Source organism: Bombina bombina, chromosome 6 (assembly GCF_027579735.1).
Source record: "Bombina bombina isolate aBomBom1 chromosome 6, aBomBom1.pri, whole genome shotgun sequence".
NCBI lineage: Eukaryota > Metazoa > Chordata > Amphibia > Anura > Bombinatoridae > Bombina > Bombina bombina.
This window is the reverse complement of record NC_069504.1, coordinates 979,824,321-979,843,133: the sequence shown is the minus strand read 5'-3', so window position 1 is coordinate 979,843,133 and position 18,813 is coordinate 979,824,321. Positions and strand designations below refer to the sequence as shown.

Genomic DNA, 18,813 nt, shown 5'->3' with positions numbered 1-18,813 from the left:
GGAGAGTTATGCCGACTAACTCGCCTCACGCGGCAGTACCTGCATCTCCCGCCCGGGAGGTGCGTGATATTATGGCGCCTAATACATCTGGGCGGCCATTACAGATAACATTACATGATATGGCTACTGTTATGACTGAAGTTTTGTCTAAATTACCAGAACTAAGAGGCAAGCGTGATCACTCTGGGGTGAGAACAGAGTGCGCTGACAATACTAGGGCCATGTCTGATACTGCGTCACAGCTTGCAGAGCATGAGGACGGAGAGCTTCATTCTGTGGGTGACGGTTCTGATCCAAACAGATTGGATTCAGATATTTCAAATTTTAAATTTAAATTGGAGAACCTCCGTGTATTACTAGGGGAGGTCTTAGCAGCTCTCAATGATTGTAACACCGTTGCAATACCAGAGAAACTGTGTAGGTTGGATAAATACTTTGCGGTACCGGCGAGTACTGACGTTTTTCCTATACCTAAGAGATTAACTGAAATTGTTACTAAGGAGTGGGATAGACCCGGTGTGCCGTTCTCACCCCCTCCAATATTTAGAAAGATGTTTCCAATAGACGCCACCACTCGGGACTTATGGCAAACGGTCCCTAAGGTGGAGGGAGCAGTTTCTACTTTAGCTAAGCGTACCACTATCCCGGTGGAGGATAGCTGTGCTTTTTCAGATCCAATGGATAAAAAATTAGAGGGTTACCTTAAGAAAATGTTTGTTCAACAAGGTTTTATATTGCAACCCCTTGCATGTATCGCGCCGATTACGGCTGCGGCAGCATTTTGGATTGAGTCTCTGGAAGAGAACCTTAGTTCATCTACGCTAGACGACATTATGGACAGGCTTAGAGTCCTTAAACTAGCTAATTCATTCATTTCGGAGGCCGTAGTACATTTAACCAAACTTACGGCTAAGAACTCTGGATTCGCCATACAGGCACGTAGAGCACTGTGGCTAAAATCCTGGTCAGCTGATGTTACTTCTAAGTCCAAATTACTTAATATACCTTTCAAGGGGCAGTCTTTATTTGGGCCCGGTTTGAAAGAAATTATCGCTGACATTACAGGAGGTAAGGGCCACGCCCTACCTCAAGACAAAGCCAAAGCTAAGGCTAGACAGTCTAATTTTCGTCCCTTTCGGAATTTCAAAACAGGAGCAGCGTCAACCTCCACTGCACCAAAACAGGAAGGAGCTGTTGCTCGTTACAGGCAAGGCTGGCAACCTAACCAGTCCTGGAATAAGGGCAAACAGGCCAGGAAACCTGCTGCTGCCCCAAAGACAGCATGAACCGAGAGCCCCCGATCCGGGACCGGATCTAGTGGGGGGCAGACTTTCTCTCTTCGCCCAGGCCTGGGCAAGAGATGTTCAGGATCCCTGGGCGCTGGAGATCATATCTCAGGGATACCTTCTAGACTTCAAATTATCTCCCCCAAAAGGGAGATTTCATCTGTCAAGGTTGTCAACAAACCAGATAAAGAAAGAAGCGTTTCTACGCTGTGTACAAGATCTGTTATTAATGGGAGTGATCCATCCAGTTCCGCGGTCGGAACAAGGACAAGGGTTCTACTCAAACCTGTTTGTGGTTCCCAAAAAAGAGGGAACTTTCAGGCCAATCTTAGATTTAAAGATTCTAAACAAATTCCTAAGAGTTCCATCGTTCAAGATGGAAACTATTCGGACAATCTTACCTATGATCCAAAGGGGTCAGTACATGACCACAGTGGATTTAAAAGATGCTTATCTTCACATAACGGTATCTACGGTTTGCCTTCCTAGACAGGCACTACCAGTTTGTAGCTCTTCCATTCGGATTGGCTACGGCCCCAAGAATCTTCACAAAGGTTCTGGGTGCCCTTCTGGCGGTACTAAGACCGCGAGGGATTTCGGTAGCTCCGTACCTAGACGACATTCTAATACAAGCTTCAAGCTTTCAAACTGCCAAGTCTCATACAGAGTTAGTTCTGGCATTTCTAAGGTCGCATGGATGGAAAGTGAACGAAAAGAAGAGTTCTCTTTTTCCTCTCACAAGAGTTCCATTCTTGGGGACTCTTATAGATTCTGTAGAAATGAAGATTTACCTGACAGAAGACAGGTTAACAAAGCTTCAAGATGCATGCCGTGTCCTTCATTCCATTCAACACCCGTCAGTAGCTCAATGCATGGAGGTGATCGGCTTAATGGTAGCGGCAATGGACATAGTACCTTTTGCACGCCTACACCTCAGACCGCTGCAATTGTGCATGCTAAGTCAGTGGAATGGGGATTACTCAGATTTGTCCCCTACTCTGAATCTGAATCAAGAGACCAGAAATTCTCTTCTATGGTGGCTTTATCGGCCACACCTGTCCAGGGGGATGCCATTCAGCAGGCCAGACTGGACAATCGTAACAACAGACGCCAGCCTGCTAGGTTGGGGCGCTGTCTGGAATTCTCTGAAGACTCAGGGATTATGGAATCAGGAGGAGAGTCTCCTTCCAATAAACATTCTGGAATTGAGGGCAGTTCTCAATGCCCTTCTGGCTTGGCCCCAATTAACAACTCAGGGGTTCATCAGGTTTCAGTCGGACAATATCACGACTGTAGCTTACATCAACCATCAGGGAGGGACAAGAAGCTCCCTAGCAATGATGGAAGTATCAAAGATAATTCGCTGGGCAGAGTCTCACTCTTGCCACCTGTCAGCAATCCACATCCCGGGAGTGGAGAACTGGGAGGCGGATTTCTTGAGTCGCCAGACTTTTCATCCGGGAGAGTGGGAACTTCATCCGGAGATCTTTGCCCAAATACTTCGACGTTGGGGCAAACCAGAGATAGATCTCATGGCGTCTCGCCAGAACGCCAAACTTCCTCACTACGGGTCCAGATCCAGGGATCCGGGAGCGGTTCTGATAGATGCTTTGACAGCACCTTGGAACTTCGGGATGGCTTATGCGTTTCCACCCTTCCCGCTGCTTCCTCGATTGATTGCGAAAATCAAACAGGAGAGAGCATCAGTGATTCTAATAGCACCTGCATGGCCACGCAGGACTTGGTATGCAGATCTAGTGGACATGTCATCCTGTCCACCTTGGTCTCTACCTCTAAGACAGGACCTTCTGATACAGGGTCCATTCAAACATCAAAATCTAACTTCTCTGAAACTGACTGCTTGGAAATTGAACGCTTGATTTTATCAAAGCGTGGTTTTTCTGAGTCGGTTATTGATACCCTGATCCAGGCTAGGAAGCCTGTTACCAGAAAGATTTACCATAAAATATGGCGTAAATACCTATACTGGTGCAAATCCAAACGTTACTCCTGGAGTAAGGTTAGGATCCCTAGGATATTGTCTTTTCTACAAGAAGGTTTAGAAAAGGGTTTATCGGCTAGTTCATTAAAGGGACAGATTTCAGCTCTGTCCATCTTGTTACACAGGCGTCTGTCAGAAAATCCAGACGTCCAGGCCTTTTGTCAGGCTTTAGCTAGGATCAAGCCTGTGTTTAAAGCCGTTGCTCCGCCATGGAGTTTAAACTTAGTTCTTAACGTTTTACAAGGTGTTCCATTTGAACCCCTTCATTCCATTGATATAAAATTGTTATCTTGGAAAGTTCTGTTTTTAATGGCTATTTCCTCGGCTCGAAGAGTCTCTGAGTTATCAGCATTACATTGTGATTCTCCTTATCTGATTTTTCACTCAGATAAGGTAGTTCTGCGTACTAAACCTGGGTTCTTACCTAAGGTAGTTACTAACAGGAATATCAATCAAGAGATTGTCGTTCCATCCTTGTGTCCAAATCCTTCTTCAAAGAAGGAACGTCTTCTACACAATCTGGATGTAGTTCGTGCCCTCAAGTTCTACTTGCAGGCAACTAAAGATTTTCGCCAAACTTCTTCCCTGTTTGTCGTTTATTCTGGACAGAGGAGAGGTCAAAAAGCTTCTACTACCTCTCTCTCGTTTTGGCTTCGTAGCATAATACGTTTAGCCTATGAGACTGCTGGACAGCAGCCTCCTGAAAGAATTACAGCTCACTCCACTAGAGCTGTGGCTTCCACTTGGGCCTTTAAGAATGAGGCCTCTGTTGAACAGATTTGCAAGGCTGCAACTTGGTCTTCGCTTCATACTTTTTCCAAATTTTACAAATTTGACACTTTTGCTTCTTCGGAGGCTATTTTTGGGAGAAAGGTTCTTCAGGCAGTGGTTCCTTCTGTATAATGAGCCTGCCTATCCCTCCCGTCATCCGTGTACTTTTGCTTTGGTATTGGTATCCCAGAAGTAATGATGACCCGTGGACTGATCACACATAACAGAAGAAAACATAATTTATGCTTACCTGATAAATTCCTTTCTTCTGTTGTGTGATCAGTCCACGGCCCGCCCTGTTTTTAAGGCAGGTAAATATCTTTTAAATTATACTCCAGTCACCACTTCACCCTTGGTTACTCCTTTCTCGTTGATTCTTGGTCGAATGACTGGGACTGACGTAGAGGGGAGGAGCTATATCAGCTCTGCTGGGTGAATCCTCTTGCATTTCCTGTTGGGGAGGAGTTATATCCCAGAAGTAATGATGACCCGTGGACTGATCACACAACAGAAGAAAGGAATTTATCAGGTAAGCATAAATTATGTTTTTATCACCATTCATTTGGAGTTTTTATGGACTTTGGTGTGAGCTCTCTGACATTGTTTGCTCCCCCCATACCTTCCTTTGAGCTTCCCTGGACTCTCCCTGGTGAGATGAGGAACTACATTTGACGACACATTCCAAAGGAGGTCTACCGGACGACGTGTAGTTCCGGACTGCGCATACTGCACATTGGTGCCTTATACTGTGTGAGTAGGATTCTTGTGATCCAATTGTTGCCTTCATTTATCCTTATGATCTGCACTATGTGGCGCCCTCTATTTTTTCCTTCCTTGCTTAGCAGACGCTTTCCGGTTGTAGGGGGAGTGTCTAACGATTGGAGGCCGCACTCATGTAGCCTCTTTCTCGGCTGTGTGCCAAGATAGTCGGGAGATGGATTGGCAGTGTGGGAGCTTCTGCAGCGCATTAGGTTGTGAGACATCCCAAATGCATGCATTATCTGGGGTCTTTATAAGAGACCAATTCCTTTGCTAAAGGGCATAATAAAAATGGTTTATTTTCTGTGCTTGGGTGTGTTACACAAGGAGGACTCTATGTCGGACCTAAGTCAGGAGGAGGTTTTCCCTGCTTCTTTGATTGAGGCAAATAAGTGCATGCTCTGCAGTTTGGGCACAGTGTGTCCTCCTGCTCAATTGTGCAACTCCTGTCTTCTGTTCTACAATCTCATTCTAGAAGTCCTTGGACCCAGACACCTATGATATCTCCAATTCAGGCTACTCCTGAATGCTCTGCGGCCTCAAATATCAAATTGTTATTAAATACCAGTATTACAACCACAGGTTGTTGCTCCAGTTCCTTCATATGCTGTACCCTGCGGACCTGTTTCTAAATCTTCATCAGGGACTAGTGCCTTTCCTCATGATTTTGCAGCCCAATTTGTCGGCAGTTTCAGCAGCCCTGAGTGCTATGCCACTTGCAGGCAAAAGGAAGAGAAAAGTTAAGTATGTTTCCTCTGGTTCTTGAACCAGCAGGTCTATAGGAGCTGCAGCAGTTAGTCATATGCAACTTTCTGAAGATGATTCTTTGGCTAGTCCTGAAGGAGAACTTTCCTTCTCTAACTCCTCCAGTGAGTCAGTACAGGACTCTGAGGACATTAATTTTAGATAAAAAAATGAGCATCCAAGATATTTAGTCAAGGAATGTATTATCTACTCTGGGCTTACTTGGGTCTAAACCATTCAAAACAGGTACACAAGTTGGATATGGTGTTTAAACCTAAGTTAAAGACCCCGAAGGTGTCCAAAAAGTGGGAGTAACCTGGTGTTACCTTCTCTCCTCCTTCAAGTTTTAAGAAAATGTTTCCGGTACCATATAGCCACCTGGAGGTGTGGATTACTGTTCCCAAGGTGGATGGTGCCATTTCCTCTCTGGCGAAACGCACTACTATTGGCCTTGAGGATAGTACATCTTTTAAGGATTCTATGTATAGGAAATTAGAGCGATACCTGAGAAAGCTTTTTCTTCAAGTAAGATTGCTCTTCCAGCCTGCTGTGGGTATTGCAGCAGTAGCTGGGGCTGCCACATTGTAATTTGATGCTTTTACTGAACTAATTTCGGTGGAATCTCCTTTTGGAAGATATTCAAGATCACATTCAGGCCTTAAAAACTGCCAAATACTTTATTTGTGATGCGATTATCCAAATCATTCATCTCAACGCAAAGACCTTGGGTTTTGCTGTACTTGCTAGAAGGGCTTTCTGGTTAAAGTCCTGGTTAGCGGACATGGTTTCCAAGACTAGGCTCCTATCTCTGGCCTTTAAGGTGAAGACTTTATTCGGGCCAGGCTTAGATTCAATAATTTGACTGTCACTGGTGGTAAGGGAGACTTCCTACCCCAAGACAAAAAATCTAAATCTAATGGACATCCTATTTGACAATTTTGGTCCTTTCGTCAGAACAAGACACAGAACAAGGAGTACCTGGAAACCTAACCCGGTGTGAAACAAGAACAAACAGCCCAAGAAATCGACCCAAGAAAACAAATCAGCATGAAGGGTCGATCCCCAACCTGGGATCAGCTTAAGTACTTAATATCTAAGTTTCGGGAAGCTTGGGCTCAATCCGTCCAGGATCCCTGGATTCTGGACATCATATCTCAGTGTTACAAGATAGGCTTCCGATCTCGCCCTCCAAGGGGCAGATTCCTTCTATTAAGGATCTCGGTGAAGCCAGAAAAAGGTTGCCTTTTCTACGCTGTGTAGAAGATCTAATATCTATGGGAGTTGTTGCCCCCGTGCCTCAAGCAGAGAGAGGAAGAGGGTTCTATTCAAACCTTTTTGTTGTTCCCAAAAAGGAAGGGAACCTTTCATCCCATTTTAGATCTGAAGTGCCTCAACAAATTCTTTAGGGTGCCTTCTTTCAAAATGGAGACCATCAGGTCCATTATTTTTCTCGTGCAAGAGGGTCAGTTCATGACCACCATAGATTTGAAAGATGCCTACCTCCACATCCCTATCACCAAGATCACTACCCATACCTAGGTTTTGCTTAACTGGACAAGCATTACCAGTTTGTAGAGCTACCATTTGGTCTATCTCCGGCTCCCCAAATCTTTACAGGTTTTTCTTGCTGTAGTTCGACTACATGGGATTGCTGTGGCCCCCATACTTGGATGATATCTGGGTCCAGGTGCCATCTTTACATTTAGCGACATCTCACACAGAGGTTAATCTGGTATTTTCAGACGCATGGATGGAAGCTAAATCTGGAAAAGTTTCCTCCCTCCGAAAACAAGAGTGAACCCACTGGGGATAATCTTGGATTCTACCAGCATGCATATCTATCTCTTAGATCAAGGCAGGGATAAGCTGCAGTCTGCCTATCGCCTCCTTCAATCTACTACTCTGCCTTAAGTGACCCAATGTATGGAGGTAGTGGGCCTCATGTGGGCGGCCTCAGACACTATTCCTTTTGCTTGTTTTCATCTGAGACCTGTGCAGTTATGTATGTTCAGTCAATGGAACGGAAATCACTTGGATCTGTCTCAGACAATATCTCTGGATCCAGTGACGATAGTGTCTCTGTCCTGGTAGCTGTCTTAGGAAGACATTATTCAGGGTATGTGTTTCCTATGCCCATCCTGGGATGCGAGTTTGACAGGTTAGGGTGCTGTCTTGGGTTCTCGGAGAACCCAGGGTACTTGGCATCTGGAAGAAGCGGTTCTTCCAATCAACATTCTGTGATTAAGGGTCATATTCAATGCTCTTCAGTCATGGCTCCAGTTGCGTTACACCCGTTTTATTCTATTTCAAACGGACAACATCACTACGGGGCTTATATCAACCACCAGGGCGTAATCTGCAGTTCCCTTGCAATGAGATAGGTGTCTTGTCTCTGCCCACTGCAGGATACAAATCAGGGCCAAATATCAGCTATTCACATTCCAGGCATAGACAATTGGGAAGTGGATTTCTTTCATGTAATTAGCAAGAGTCCATGAGCTAGTGACGTATGGGATATACATTCCTACCAGGAGGGGCAAAGTTTTTCAAACCTCAAAATGCCTATAAATACACCCCTCACCACACCCACAAATCAGTTTTACAAACTTTGCCTCCTATGGAGGTGGTGAAGTAAGTTTGTGCTAGATTCTACGTTGATATGCGCTCCGCAGCAGGTTGGAGCCCGGTTTTCCTCTCAGCGTGCAGTGAATGTCAGAGGGATGTGAGGAGAGTATTGCCTATTTGAATTCAATGATCTCCTTCTACGGGGTCTATTTCATAGGTTCTCTGTTATCGGTCGTAGAGATTCATCTCTTACCTCCCTTTTCAGATCGACGATATACTCTTATATATATATACCATTACCTCTGCTGATTTTCGTTTCAGTACTGGTTTGGCTTTCTACAACATGTAGATGAGTGTCCTGGGGTAAGTAAGTCTTATTTTCTGTGACACTCTAAGCTATGGTTGGGCACTTTTTTATAAAGTTCTAAATATATGTATTCAAACATTTATTTGCCTTGACTCAGGATGTTCAACATTCCTTATTTTCAGACAGTCAGTTTCATATTTGGGATAATGCATTTGAATAAATCATTTTTTTCTTACCTTAAAATTTGACTTTTCCCTGTGGGCTGTTAGGCTTGCGGGGGCTGAAAATGCTTCATTTTATTACGTCATTCTTGGCGCTGACTTTTTTGGCGCAAATTTTTTTTTCTGTTTCCGACGTCATACGTGTCGCCGGAAGTTGCGTCATTTTTTACGCTCTTTTGCGCCAAAAGTGTCGGCGTTCCGGATGTGGCGTCATTTTTGCCGCCAAAAGCATTTAGGCGCCAAATAATGTGGGCGTCTTTTTTGGCGCTAAAAAAATATGGGCGTCACTATTGTCTCCACATTATTTAAGTCTCATTATTTATTGCTTCTGGTTGCTAGAAGCTTGTTCACTGGCATTTTTTCCCATTCCTGAAACTGTCATTTAAGGAATTTGATCTATTTTGCTTTATATGTTGTTTTTTCTATTACATATTGCAAGATGTCCCACGTTGAAACTGAGTCAGAAGATACTTCTGGAAAATCGCTGTCTGATGCTGGAGCTACCAAAGCTAAGTGTATCTGCTGTAAACTTTTGGTAGCTGTTCCTCCAGCTGTTGTTTGTATTGAATGTCATGACAAACTTGTTAATGCAGATAATATTTCCTTTAGTAAAGTTACATTACCTGTTGCTGTTCCGTCAACATCTAATACTCAGAGTGTTCCTGATATCATAAGAGATTTTGTTTCTAAATCCATTAAGAAGGCTATGTCTGTTATTCCTCCTTCTAGTAAACGTAAAAAGTCTTTTAAAACTTCTCATTTTTCAGATGAATTTTTAAATGAACATCATCATTCTGATTCTGATAATAGTTCTTCTGGTTCAGAGGATTCTGTCTTAGAGGTTGATGCTGATAAATCTTCATATTTATTTAAAATGGAATTTATTCGTTCTTTACTTAAAGAAGTCCTAATTGCATTAGAAATTGAGGATTCTGGTCCTCTTGATACTAAATCTAAACGTTTAGATAAGGTTTTTAAATCTCCTGTAGTTATTCCAGAAGTTTTTCCTGTCCCTGGTGCTATTTCTGAAGTTATTTCCAGGGAATGGAATAATTTGGGTAATTCATTTACTCCTTCTAAACGTTTTAAGCAATTATATCCTTTGCCATCTGACAGATTAGAGTTTTGGGACAAAATCCCTAAGGTTGATGGGGCTGTCTCTACTCTTGCTAAGCGTACTACTATTCCTACGGCAGATGGTACTTCCTTTAAGGATCCTTTAGATAGGAAAATTGAATCCTTTCTAAGAAAAGCTTACTTGTGTTCAGGTAATCTTCTTAGACCTGCTATATCTTTAGCGGATGTTGCTGCAGCTTCAACTTTTTGGTTAGAAGCTTTAGCGCAACAAGTAACAGATCATAATTCTCATAGCATTATTATTCTTCTTCAACATGCTAATAATTTTATTTGTGATGCCATCTTTGATATCATTAGAGTTGATGTCAGGTATATGTCTCTAGCTATTTTAGCTAGAAGAGCTTTATGGCTTAAAACTTGGAACGCTGATATGTCTTCTAAGTCTACTCTGCTTTCCCTTTCTTTCCAGGGTAATAAATTATTTGGTTCTCAGTTGGATTCTATTATCTCAACTGTTACTGGAGGGAAAGGAACTTTTTTACCACAGGATAAAAAATCTAAAGGTAAATTTAGGTCTAATAATCGTTTTCTTTCCTTTCGTCACAACAAGGAACAAAAGCCTGATCCTTCATCCTCAGGAGCAGTATCAGTTTGGAAACCATCTCCAGTCTGGAATAAATCCAAGCCTTTTAGAAAATCAAAGCCAGCTCCTAAGTCCACATGAAGGTGCGGCCCTCATTCCAGCTCAGCTGGTAGGGGGCAGATTACGTTTTTTCAAAGAAATTTGGATCAATTCCGTTCACAATCTTTGGATTCAGAACATTGTTTCAGAGGGGTACAGAATTGGCTTCAAGATAAGGCCTCCTGCAAAGAGATTTTTTCTTTCCCGTGTCCCAGTAAATCCAGTGAAGGCTCAAGCATTTCTGAAATGTTTCAGATCTAGAGTTGGTTGGAGTAATTATGCCAGTTCCAGTTCTGGAACAGGGGCTGGGGTTTTATTCAAATCTCTTCATTGTACCAAAGAAGGAGAATTCCTTCAGACCAGTTCTGGATCTAAAAATATTGAATCGTTATGTAAGGATACCAACATTCAAAATGGTAACTGTGAGGACTATCCTGCCTTTTGTTCAGCAAGAGCATTATATGTCTACAATAGATTTACAGGATGCATATCTGCATATTCCGATTCATCCAGATCACTATCAGTTTCTGAGATTCTCTTTCCTAGACAAGCATTACCAGTTTGTGGCTCTACCGTTTGGCCTAGCAACAGCTCCAATAATTTTTACAAAGGTTCTCGGTGCCCTTCTGTCTGTAATCAGAGAACAGGATATTGTGGTATTTCCTTATTTGGACGATATCTTGGTACTTGCTCAGTCTTCACATTTAGCAGAATCTCATACGAATCGACTTGTGTTGTTTCTTCAAGATCATGGTTGGAGGATCAATTTACCAAAAAGTTCATTGATTCCTCAGACAAGGGTAACCTTTTTAGGTTTCCAGATAGATTCAGTGTCCATGACTCTATCTTTGACAGACAAGAGACGTCTAAAATTGATATCAGCTTGTCGAAACCTTCAGTCACAATCATTCCCTTCGGTAGCCTTATGCATGGAAATTCTAGGTCTTATGACTGCTGCATCGGACGCGATCCCCTTTGCTCGTTTTCACATGCGACCTCTTCAGCTCTGTATGCTGAACCAGTGGTGCAGGGATTACACAAAGATATCTCAATTAATATCTTTTAAACCGATTGTACGACACTCTCTGACGTGGTGGACAGATCACCATCATTTAGTTCAGGGGGCTTCTTTTGTTCTTCCGACCTGGACTGTAATTTCAACAGATGCAAGTCTTACAGGTTGGGGAGCTGTGTGGGGGTCTCTGACAGCACAAGGGGTTTGGGAATCTCAGGAGGTGAGATTACCGATCAATATTTTGGAACTCCGTGCAATTTTCAGAGCTCTTCAGTCTTGGCCTCTTCTAAAGAGAGAATCGTTCATTTGTTTTCATACAGACAATGTCACAACTGTGGCATACATCAATCATCAAGGAGGGACTCACAGTCCTCTGGCTATGAAAGAAGTATCTCGAATTCTTTTTTGGGCGGAATCCAGCTCCTGTCTAGTTTCTGCGGTTCATATACCAGGTATAGACAATTGGGAAGCGGATTATCTCAGTCGCCAAACGTTACATCCGGGCGAATGGTCTCTTCACCCAGAGGTATTTCTTCAGATTGTTCAAATGTGGGGACTTCCAGAAATAGATCTGATGGCCTCTCATCTAAACAAGAAACTTCCCAGGTATCTGTCCAGATCCAGGGATCCTCAAGCGGAAGCAGTGGATGCATTGTCACTTCCTTGGAAGTATCATCCTGCCTATATCTTTCCGCCTCTAGTTCTTCTTCCAAGAGTAATCTCCAAGATTCTGAAGGAATGCTCGGTTGTTCTGCTGGTAGCTCCAGCATGGCCTCACAGGTTTTGGTATGCGGATCTTGTCCGGATGGGCTCTTGCCAACCGTGGACTCTTCCGTTAAGACCAGACCTTCTGTCGCAAGGTCCTTTTTTCCATCAGGATCTCAAATCCTTAAATTTAAAGGTATGGAGATTGAACGCTTCATTCTTAGTCAAAGAGGTTTCTCTGACTCTGTGATTAATACTATGTTACAGGCTCGTAAATCCGTATCTAGGGAGATATATTATAGAGTCTGGAAGACTTATATTTCTTGGTGTCTTTCTCATCATTTTTCCTGGCATTCTTTTAGAATTCCGTGAATTTTACAGTTTCTTCAGGATGGTTTGGATAAAGGTTTGTCTGCAAGTTCCTTGAAAGGACAAATCTCTGCTCTTTCTGTTCTTTTTCACAGAAAGATTGCTAATCTTCCTGATATTCATTGTTTTGTACAAGCTTTGGTTCGTATAAAACCTGTCATTAAGTCAATTTATCCTCCTTGGAGTTTGAATTTGGTTCTGGGGGCTCTTCAAGCTCCTCCGTTTGAACCCATGCATTCATTGGACATTAAATTACTTTCTTGGAAAGTTTTGTTCCTTTTGGCCATCTCTTCTGCCAGAAGAGTTTCTGAATTATCTGCTCTTTCTTGTGAGTCTCCTTTTCTGATTTTTCACCAGGATAAGGCGGTGTTGCGAACTTCTTTTAAATTTTTTTCTTAAGGTTGTGAATTCCAACAACATTAGTAGAGAAATTGTGGTTCCTTCATTGTGTCCTAATCCTAAGAATTCTAAGGAGAGATCATTGCATTCTTTGGATGTAGTTAGAGCTTTGAAATATTATGTTGAAGCTACTAAGAATTTCCGAAAGACTTCTAGTCTATTTGTTATCTTTTCCGGTTCTAGGAAAGGTCAGAAGGCCTCTGCCATTTCTTTGGCATCTTGGTTGAAATCTTTAATTCATCATGCTTATGTTGAGTCGGGTAAAACTCTGCCTCAAAGGATTACAGCTCATTCTACTAGGTCAGTTTCTACTTCCTGGGCGTTTAGGAATGAAGCTTCGGTTGATCAGATTTGCAAAGCAGCAACTTGGTCTTCTTTGCATACTTTTACTAAATTCTACCATTTTGATGTGTTTTCTTCTTTTGAAGCTGTTTTTGGTAGAAAAGTACTTCAGGCAGCTGTTTCAGTTTGAATCTTCTGCTTATATTTTCAGTTTTTTTCATTATAAAATTTAAACTTTATTTTGGGTGTGGATTATTTTTTAGCGGAATTGGCTGTCTTTATTGTATCCCTCCCTCTCTAGTGACTCTTGCGTGGAAAGATCCACATCTTGGGTAGTCATTATCCCATACGTCACTAGCTCATGGACTCTTGCTAATTACATGAAAGAAAACATAATTTATGTAAGAACTTACCTGATAAATTCATTTCTTTCATATTAGCAAGAGTCCATGAGGCCCGCCCTTTTTGTGGTGGTTATGATTTTTTTGTATAAAGCACAATTATTCCAATTCCTTATTTTTTATGCTTTCGCACTTTTTTATTATCACCCCACTTCTTGGCTATTCCTTAAACTGATTTGTGGGTGTGGTGAGGGGTGTATTTATAGGCATTTTGAGGTTTGGGAAACTTTGCCCCTCATGGTAGGAATGTATATCCCATACGTCACTAGCTCATGGACTCTTGCTAATATGAAAGAAATGAATTTATCAGGTAAGTTCTTACATAAATTATGTTTTTCTGAGCAGACAGACTTTGAATTCAGGGGAATGGTCTCTAAACCAGGAGGTGTTTTGCAAGATCACATGCAGGTGGGGGTGCACGGCGATAGACCTGATGGCTTCCCATCTCAATGCCAAACTTCTGAGATACGGGTCGAGATCGAGAGACCCTCAGGCGGAGTTGGTGGACGTTTTAGTTAGCAGTTCCTTGGTATTTCAATCTAGTGTATCTTTTTTTCTCCAGTTGTTCTGCTACCTCGAATAATAATAGCTTGAATCAAACAGGAGGGAACCTCAAGGATTGTTATCTCCTGTGTGGCCATGCAGGACTTAGTATGCAGACCTAGTGATAATGTCATCTGCTCCTCCTTGGCGGTTGCCTCAGAGGCCAGACCTTCTAGCTCACGGTCCATTTTTCTATAAAAATGTATATTCTCTGAGGCTGACTGCAAAGAGATTGAGTGCATTGTTTTGTTCCAGAGAGGATTGATAACCTGATTCAGCCTAGGAAGCCCGTTATTAGACGTATTTCCACAAAGTATGGAAGGTTTATCTGTCTTGGTGTGCAAATAGTGGTTTTCCTTGGGACAAGGTGAATATTCCATACATTCTTCAGTTTCCACAGGATGGTTTAGAGAAGGGTCTGTCGGCTAGTTCTCTTAAAGGTCAGATTTCTGCCTTGTCTGTTTTGTTACATAAAATGTTGGCTCATTTGCCAGATGCTCAGTCGTTTGTTCAAGCTCTTGGTAGAATTAGACTTGTTTTCAAACCTGTTGCTCCCCCATGTAGCCTTAATTTAGTTCTTAGCGTTCTTCAACAAGGAGTTCTATGCATTCTATTGATATTAAGTTGCTTACCTGAAAAGTGTTATTCCTGTTGGCTATTTCTTCTGCACGAAAGGTGTCTGAACTGTCTGCCCTTCAATGTGGCCTGCCTTATCTATTTTTTTATTCGCATAAGGCCGTACTGAGAACAAAGATGTTTTTTTTTTACCTAAGGTTATTTTAACCTACAATATTAATCAAGAGATTATTCGGTTTCTTTGTCCCTATAGTTAGTTTTGAAGTTCTATCTTCATGCTACCAAGGATTTTCATCAATCATCTTCCTTATTTATCATGCATTCTGTTAAGCGCAAGGGCCAGAAGGCCACTGCTCTTACTCTATCTTTCTGGCTCAGAAGTTTGATGTGTTTGGCATATAGGGAGCTGGGCCAGCAGCCTCCATCCCGAATTACGTCACATTCTACCCGTGCAGTGTCTTCTTCCTGGGCCTTTAAGAATAAGGCTTCACTCAAACATATATGTAAGACTGCTACTTGGTCCTCTTTGCATACTTTCACAACATTTTACAGATTCAATGTTTTTGCCTCAGCTGAGGCATCAATTGGGAGAAAGGCTCTTCAAGCAGTGGTGCATAGTTCTTAGGACTGCCTTCTCTACCTTCCACTCTTTGTGGACTCCACAGCTTGGGTATTTGTTTCCCTCAAAGGGACATTATGCGCTCATATTTTCTTTGCATAAATATTTTGTAGATGATCTATTTATATAGCCCATAAAGTTTTTTAAATGTATAGTTTTGCTTATTTTTAAATAACATTGCTCTGATTTTCAGACTCCTAACCAAGCCGCAACGTTTTATGAGAATACCGTCAGCTACCTACTCCAGCTTGCTCCTGTTTGTGTAAAGGGTCTTTTCATATGCAAAAGAAGGGGGAGGGGGGAATGTCTTATTTCCTACTTGCAGTGGGCTTTCCAACTACCTTTTCAACAGAGCTAAACTGAGAGCTTCTAAGTAAGTTTTTAAACAGTTTTATACTGGATTTTTATATCAGTATCTGTGCATCTTATTTTTTATAGTAGTGTCTATTACATGCAGTTATATGAAAATGAGTGTATACTGTCCCTTTAAGTTATGATGAATTTGTGGATTTTCACTGCCATTAGAACGAAAACATAATTTATGCTTACCTAATGAAAAATGTATTTCTTTCTTGGCAGTAAGAGTTGACGAACCCGCCCTGAACTAATGTAGTGGCGGCAGTCTTACGGCACCTCTGTACCACTTTTTATATCTCTACTTTTCCTTATTATCAGCTTGAACTACTAAGAATGTAGGGCAGTGTTTCCAAACTGTGTGTCGGGACACACTAGTGTGTCGGCAGCAATGTGTAGGTGTGTCCCTGCTTCAGCACAAATTTTTTTAAATTTATTTATTTTTTTGGTTTCTGACTTTCCGCCTGCCTGCTACGCATATCACATGGTTGACATGTGATTGATACCTTGTGGGTCACAGATCATCTTAACCAATTGGCGCAGCTCAGTGGGAACTGAAACTATTCCCATTGGCAGCTTTGGCGGCACATTGGCTCCTGACTGCACGTGTAGTCTCCTTAATTGGCTCCTGACTGCATGTGTAGTCATTGAATGGGACAGCAATGTGTTTGCAGCGCGGACAGTAGTCAATCTGACTCACCGAGCTCTGAAGGCTGCAGCTTAAACGCTGAGCTGAAGTCAGAAGTCAGTGGGTTTTTTTTGCAACTAGCTCCCAGTAGTGAATTGCTGCTCCTGCTCTTGATATATGGATAGGAAGTGGAAACTTAAAAATGCTTGATGATGAAATGTGAGTGTCTTTTTCTAATATTCCAACAAATATTCAGAAACTGTGTTCATCCCATCAACCTCATACATCACATAAAAATAGTAAGTAGCTATTGGTGTTATTAAACTTTTTTTTAATTCTTGCACATACATACTGTTATTTGTAAATTTCATTATTATATCATTTATGTATGTGTCCGTATCTCTTAAAACAAGTTAGTTTAACCTCCTTTTTGCTAGTACAACTGAATTAATTACTGTGTCGCAAAATGATGTAGGTCTAAAAAGTGTGTCACCAACATGAAAAGTTTGGAAAGCTCTGGTGTAGGGGAAGTGGGAGAGATACAGTATTTAATGCTTTGTTTGTGGGGTCTTTGCCTCCTCCTGCTGGCCAGCTGAAGTATTTCCCATAGGTTATGATGAATTCATGGAATCTCACTGCCAAGAAAGAAAATTATTTATCAGGTACGCATAAATTATGTTTTTGCATAACTAAATTTTTTACTTTAAAGGGACTGTAAAATTAAACTTAAATAGATTGGATAGGGCATGACATTTTAAACAACTTTTCAATTAATTTATATTATCAGTTTTGCTTAATTCCCATGGCGTTGTTCTGTTACAGTAAGAGAGTAGTCAAAATTGAAATGTTCATAAATGCATTTCATTTTTCAGTAGAAGCATTTTCCAATATACTTTGTACACATGCCTCTAGTAAAAGATACCATTCTTTCAGTGGCATGTGCATGTATGATATGTGTGTGCACCAGCACTTAAACACTGCACATCATAAAGTTAGTGTTGAGAGATCTCATACACATTGCATGCCACCACCAGCGATCTGACCAGGCATTTAGGTGCAGAGGACCGTAATGTGTGTATGCTGCTGAAACCATGATAGCTTTTACTAGAAAGCAATTACAAGAACATAATTATATTGAAAGCTGAAATACACTCATGTACATTTTAATTGTAACCATTATTAAACTATAGGCTCCATTATTAAGCTGCGAGTGCAGCTTCAGAGCCCCAGCTGAAACGCTAGATAAGTAGATGTGTTCTTAAGACCGCTGCTTCTTAACCTCTACTCCATCTAAAGTGTGGCGGATTTCAGTCATTCCATTCTGATCCGATAAGTATGATTTACAGTGGCAGGAGTATACAAGATTTTATGGTAGTGAACCTTGTCTAACCGGCCCTTGATAAATTTCATAAAATATTCAGATCAGTGGTGTCTCCAGGATTTTCTTATAAAGGGCACTCTTATAAGGAGGCACTTGCCGGAAGCCCACTGTTGTTTTGTGGGAGGTCCTATGACAGGGTGGGGCGGTCTGTGGGTCAGTTTGGGTTGCCAAGGCCAGGCCTGGGTGGAGTTGGGAGAGAGCGTTGGAAAACCTGGCCAAAGTGGTGGTGGGCAATTAGTGATCATAGTTGCCAATAATACAGATAACATGTCTCCAAAAGGGGATCTTAAATAAAAATAAAATACTAGGGATGTTAAAAAAATAAAAAAAGTATAGATGCATATAACATTTGAACTGAGCAGATTTTGCATGGGTTGCTTAGCACTTGGGCTCTCTGTCTTTACAATGGTGATTGTCCTGGAAAACTAATTTATTCCATATTCTTTCTCTTTAAAGATACCTTGACAATGTGGTGAATAAGCAGAGTGTGTCCCCTCCAATTCCTCACTTACATGCTTTACTCACAAGTGGAGATGAGCCACCTCCTGAAGTTGAAATATTTGACCTTATTAAGGCATCCTACGAGGTAAAATGTAGCTACCTTCATGTCATTCACTAAACACTCAACATTTTGCTTTTTAAATTAAATCTTTTATCTACCATTATGAAAATCTGTAAAATTAATCTAATAAGCAAGTGGCATTTTGTGTAGATCTAATGGCTGGGGGGATAGTATCTGTCCTAAAAATGTCACTCTTCCCAAGTTGACTTACCTTTTTGCTGCCTGCCCCTTAAGGTCTCTTCTTAGATCCTAAATACGTTTTCAATCTGCTTTCTCTTTTTATGTATGGCAGTTCGGCTGGCTGATAGTGGTGACACACATTTTGCAACTATGAGCAGACGGGGAGGGGGGTTTTCTCATAGTTGCAAAATTTGCAACTGTATTCTGAAATGGCACAATTAGAAATGTTCAACATATCTAATTGTGGCCTTTATTAGCCACCAACTAGATGGAGGGACCTAGGACAGGCATCTCTCCCATCCTTCTAATAACTTAAAAACTCCCCACACATTTAAGAAACCTTAGAGAGATTCCCAACTTTATTGTGAAGAGGTGTCTTGAAACA

General features: G+C 41.7%; 1 protein-coding gene across 2 annotated transcripts in view; it reads left to right on the top strand.

The window, feature by feature from the left end:
- TBC1D9B (TBC1 domain family member 9B) overlaps positions 1–18,813 on the top strand; it is a 424,635-nt gene that overhangs the window by 203,474 nt on the left and 202,348 nt on the right. For both annotated transcript variants that reach the window (XM_053718644.1, XM_053718642.1), the window contains exon 13: positions 18,143–18,272. In XM_053718644.1, the coding sequence (XP_053574619.1) occupies positions 18,143–18,272 (130 nt within the window). The remainder of the gene's footprint in view (positions 1–18,142; positions 18,273–18,813) is intronic.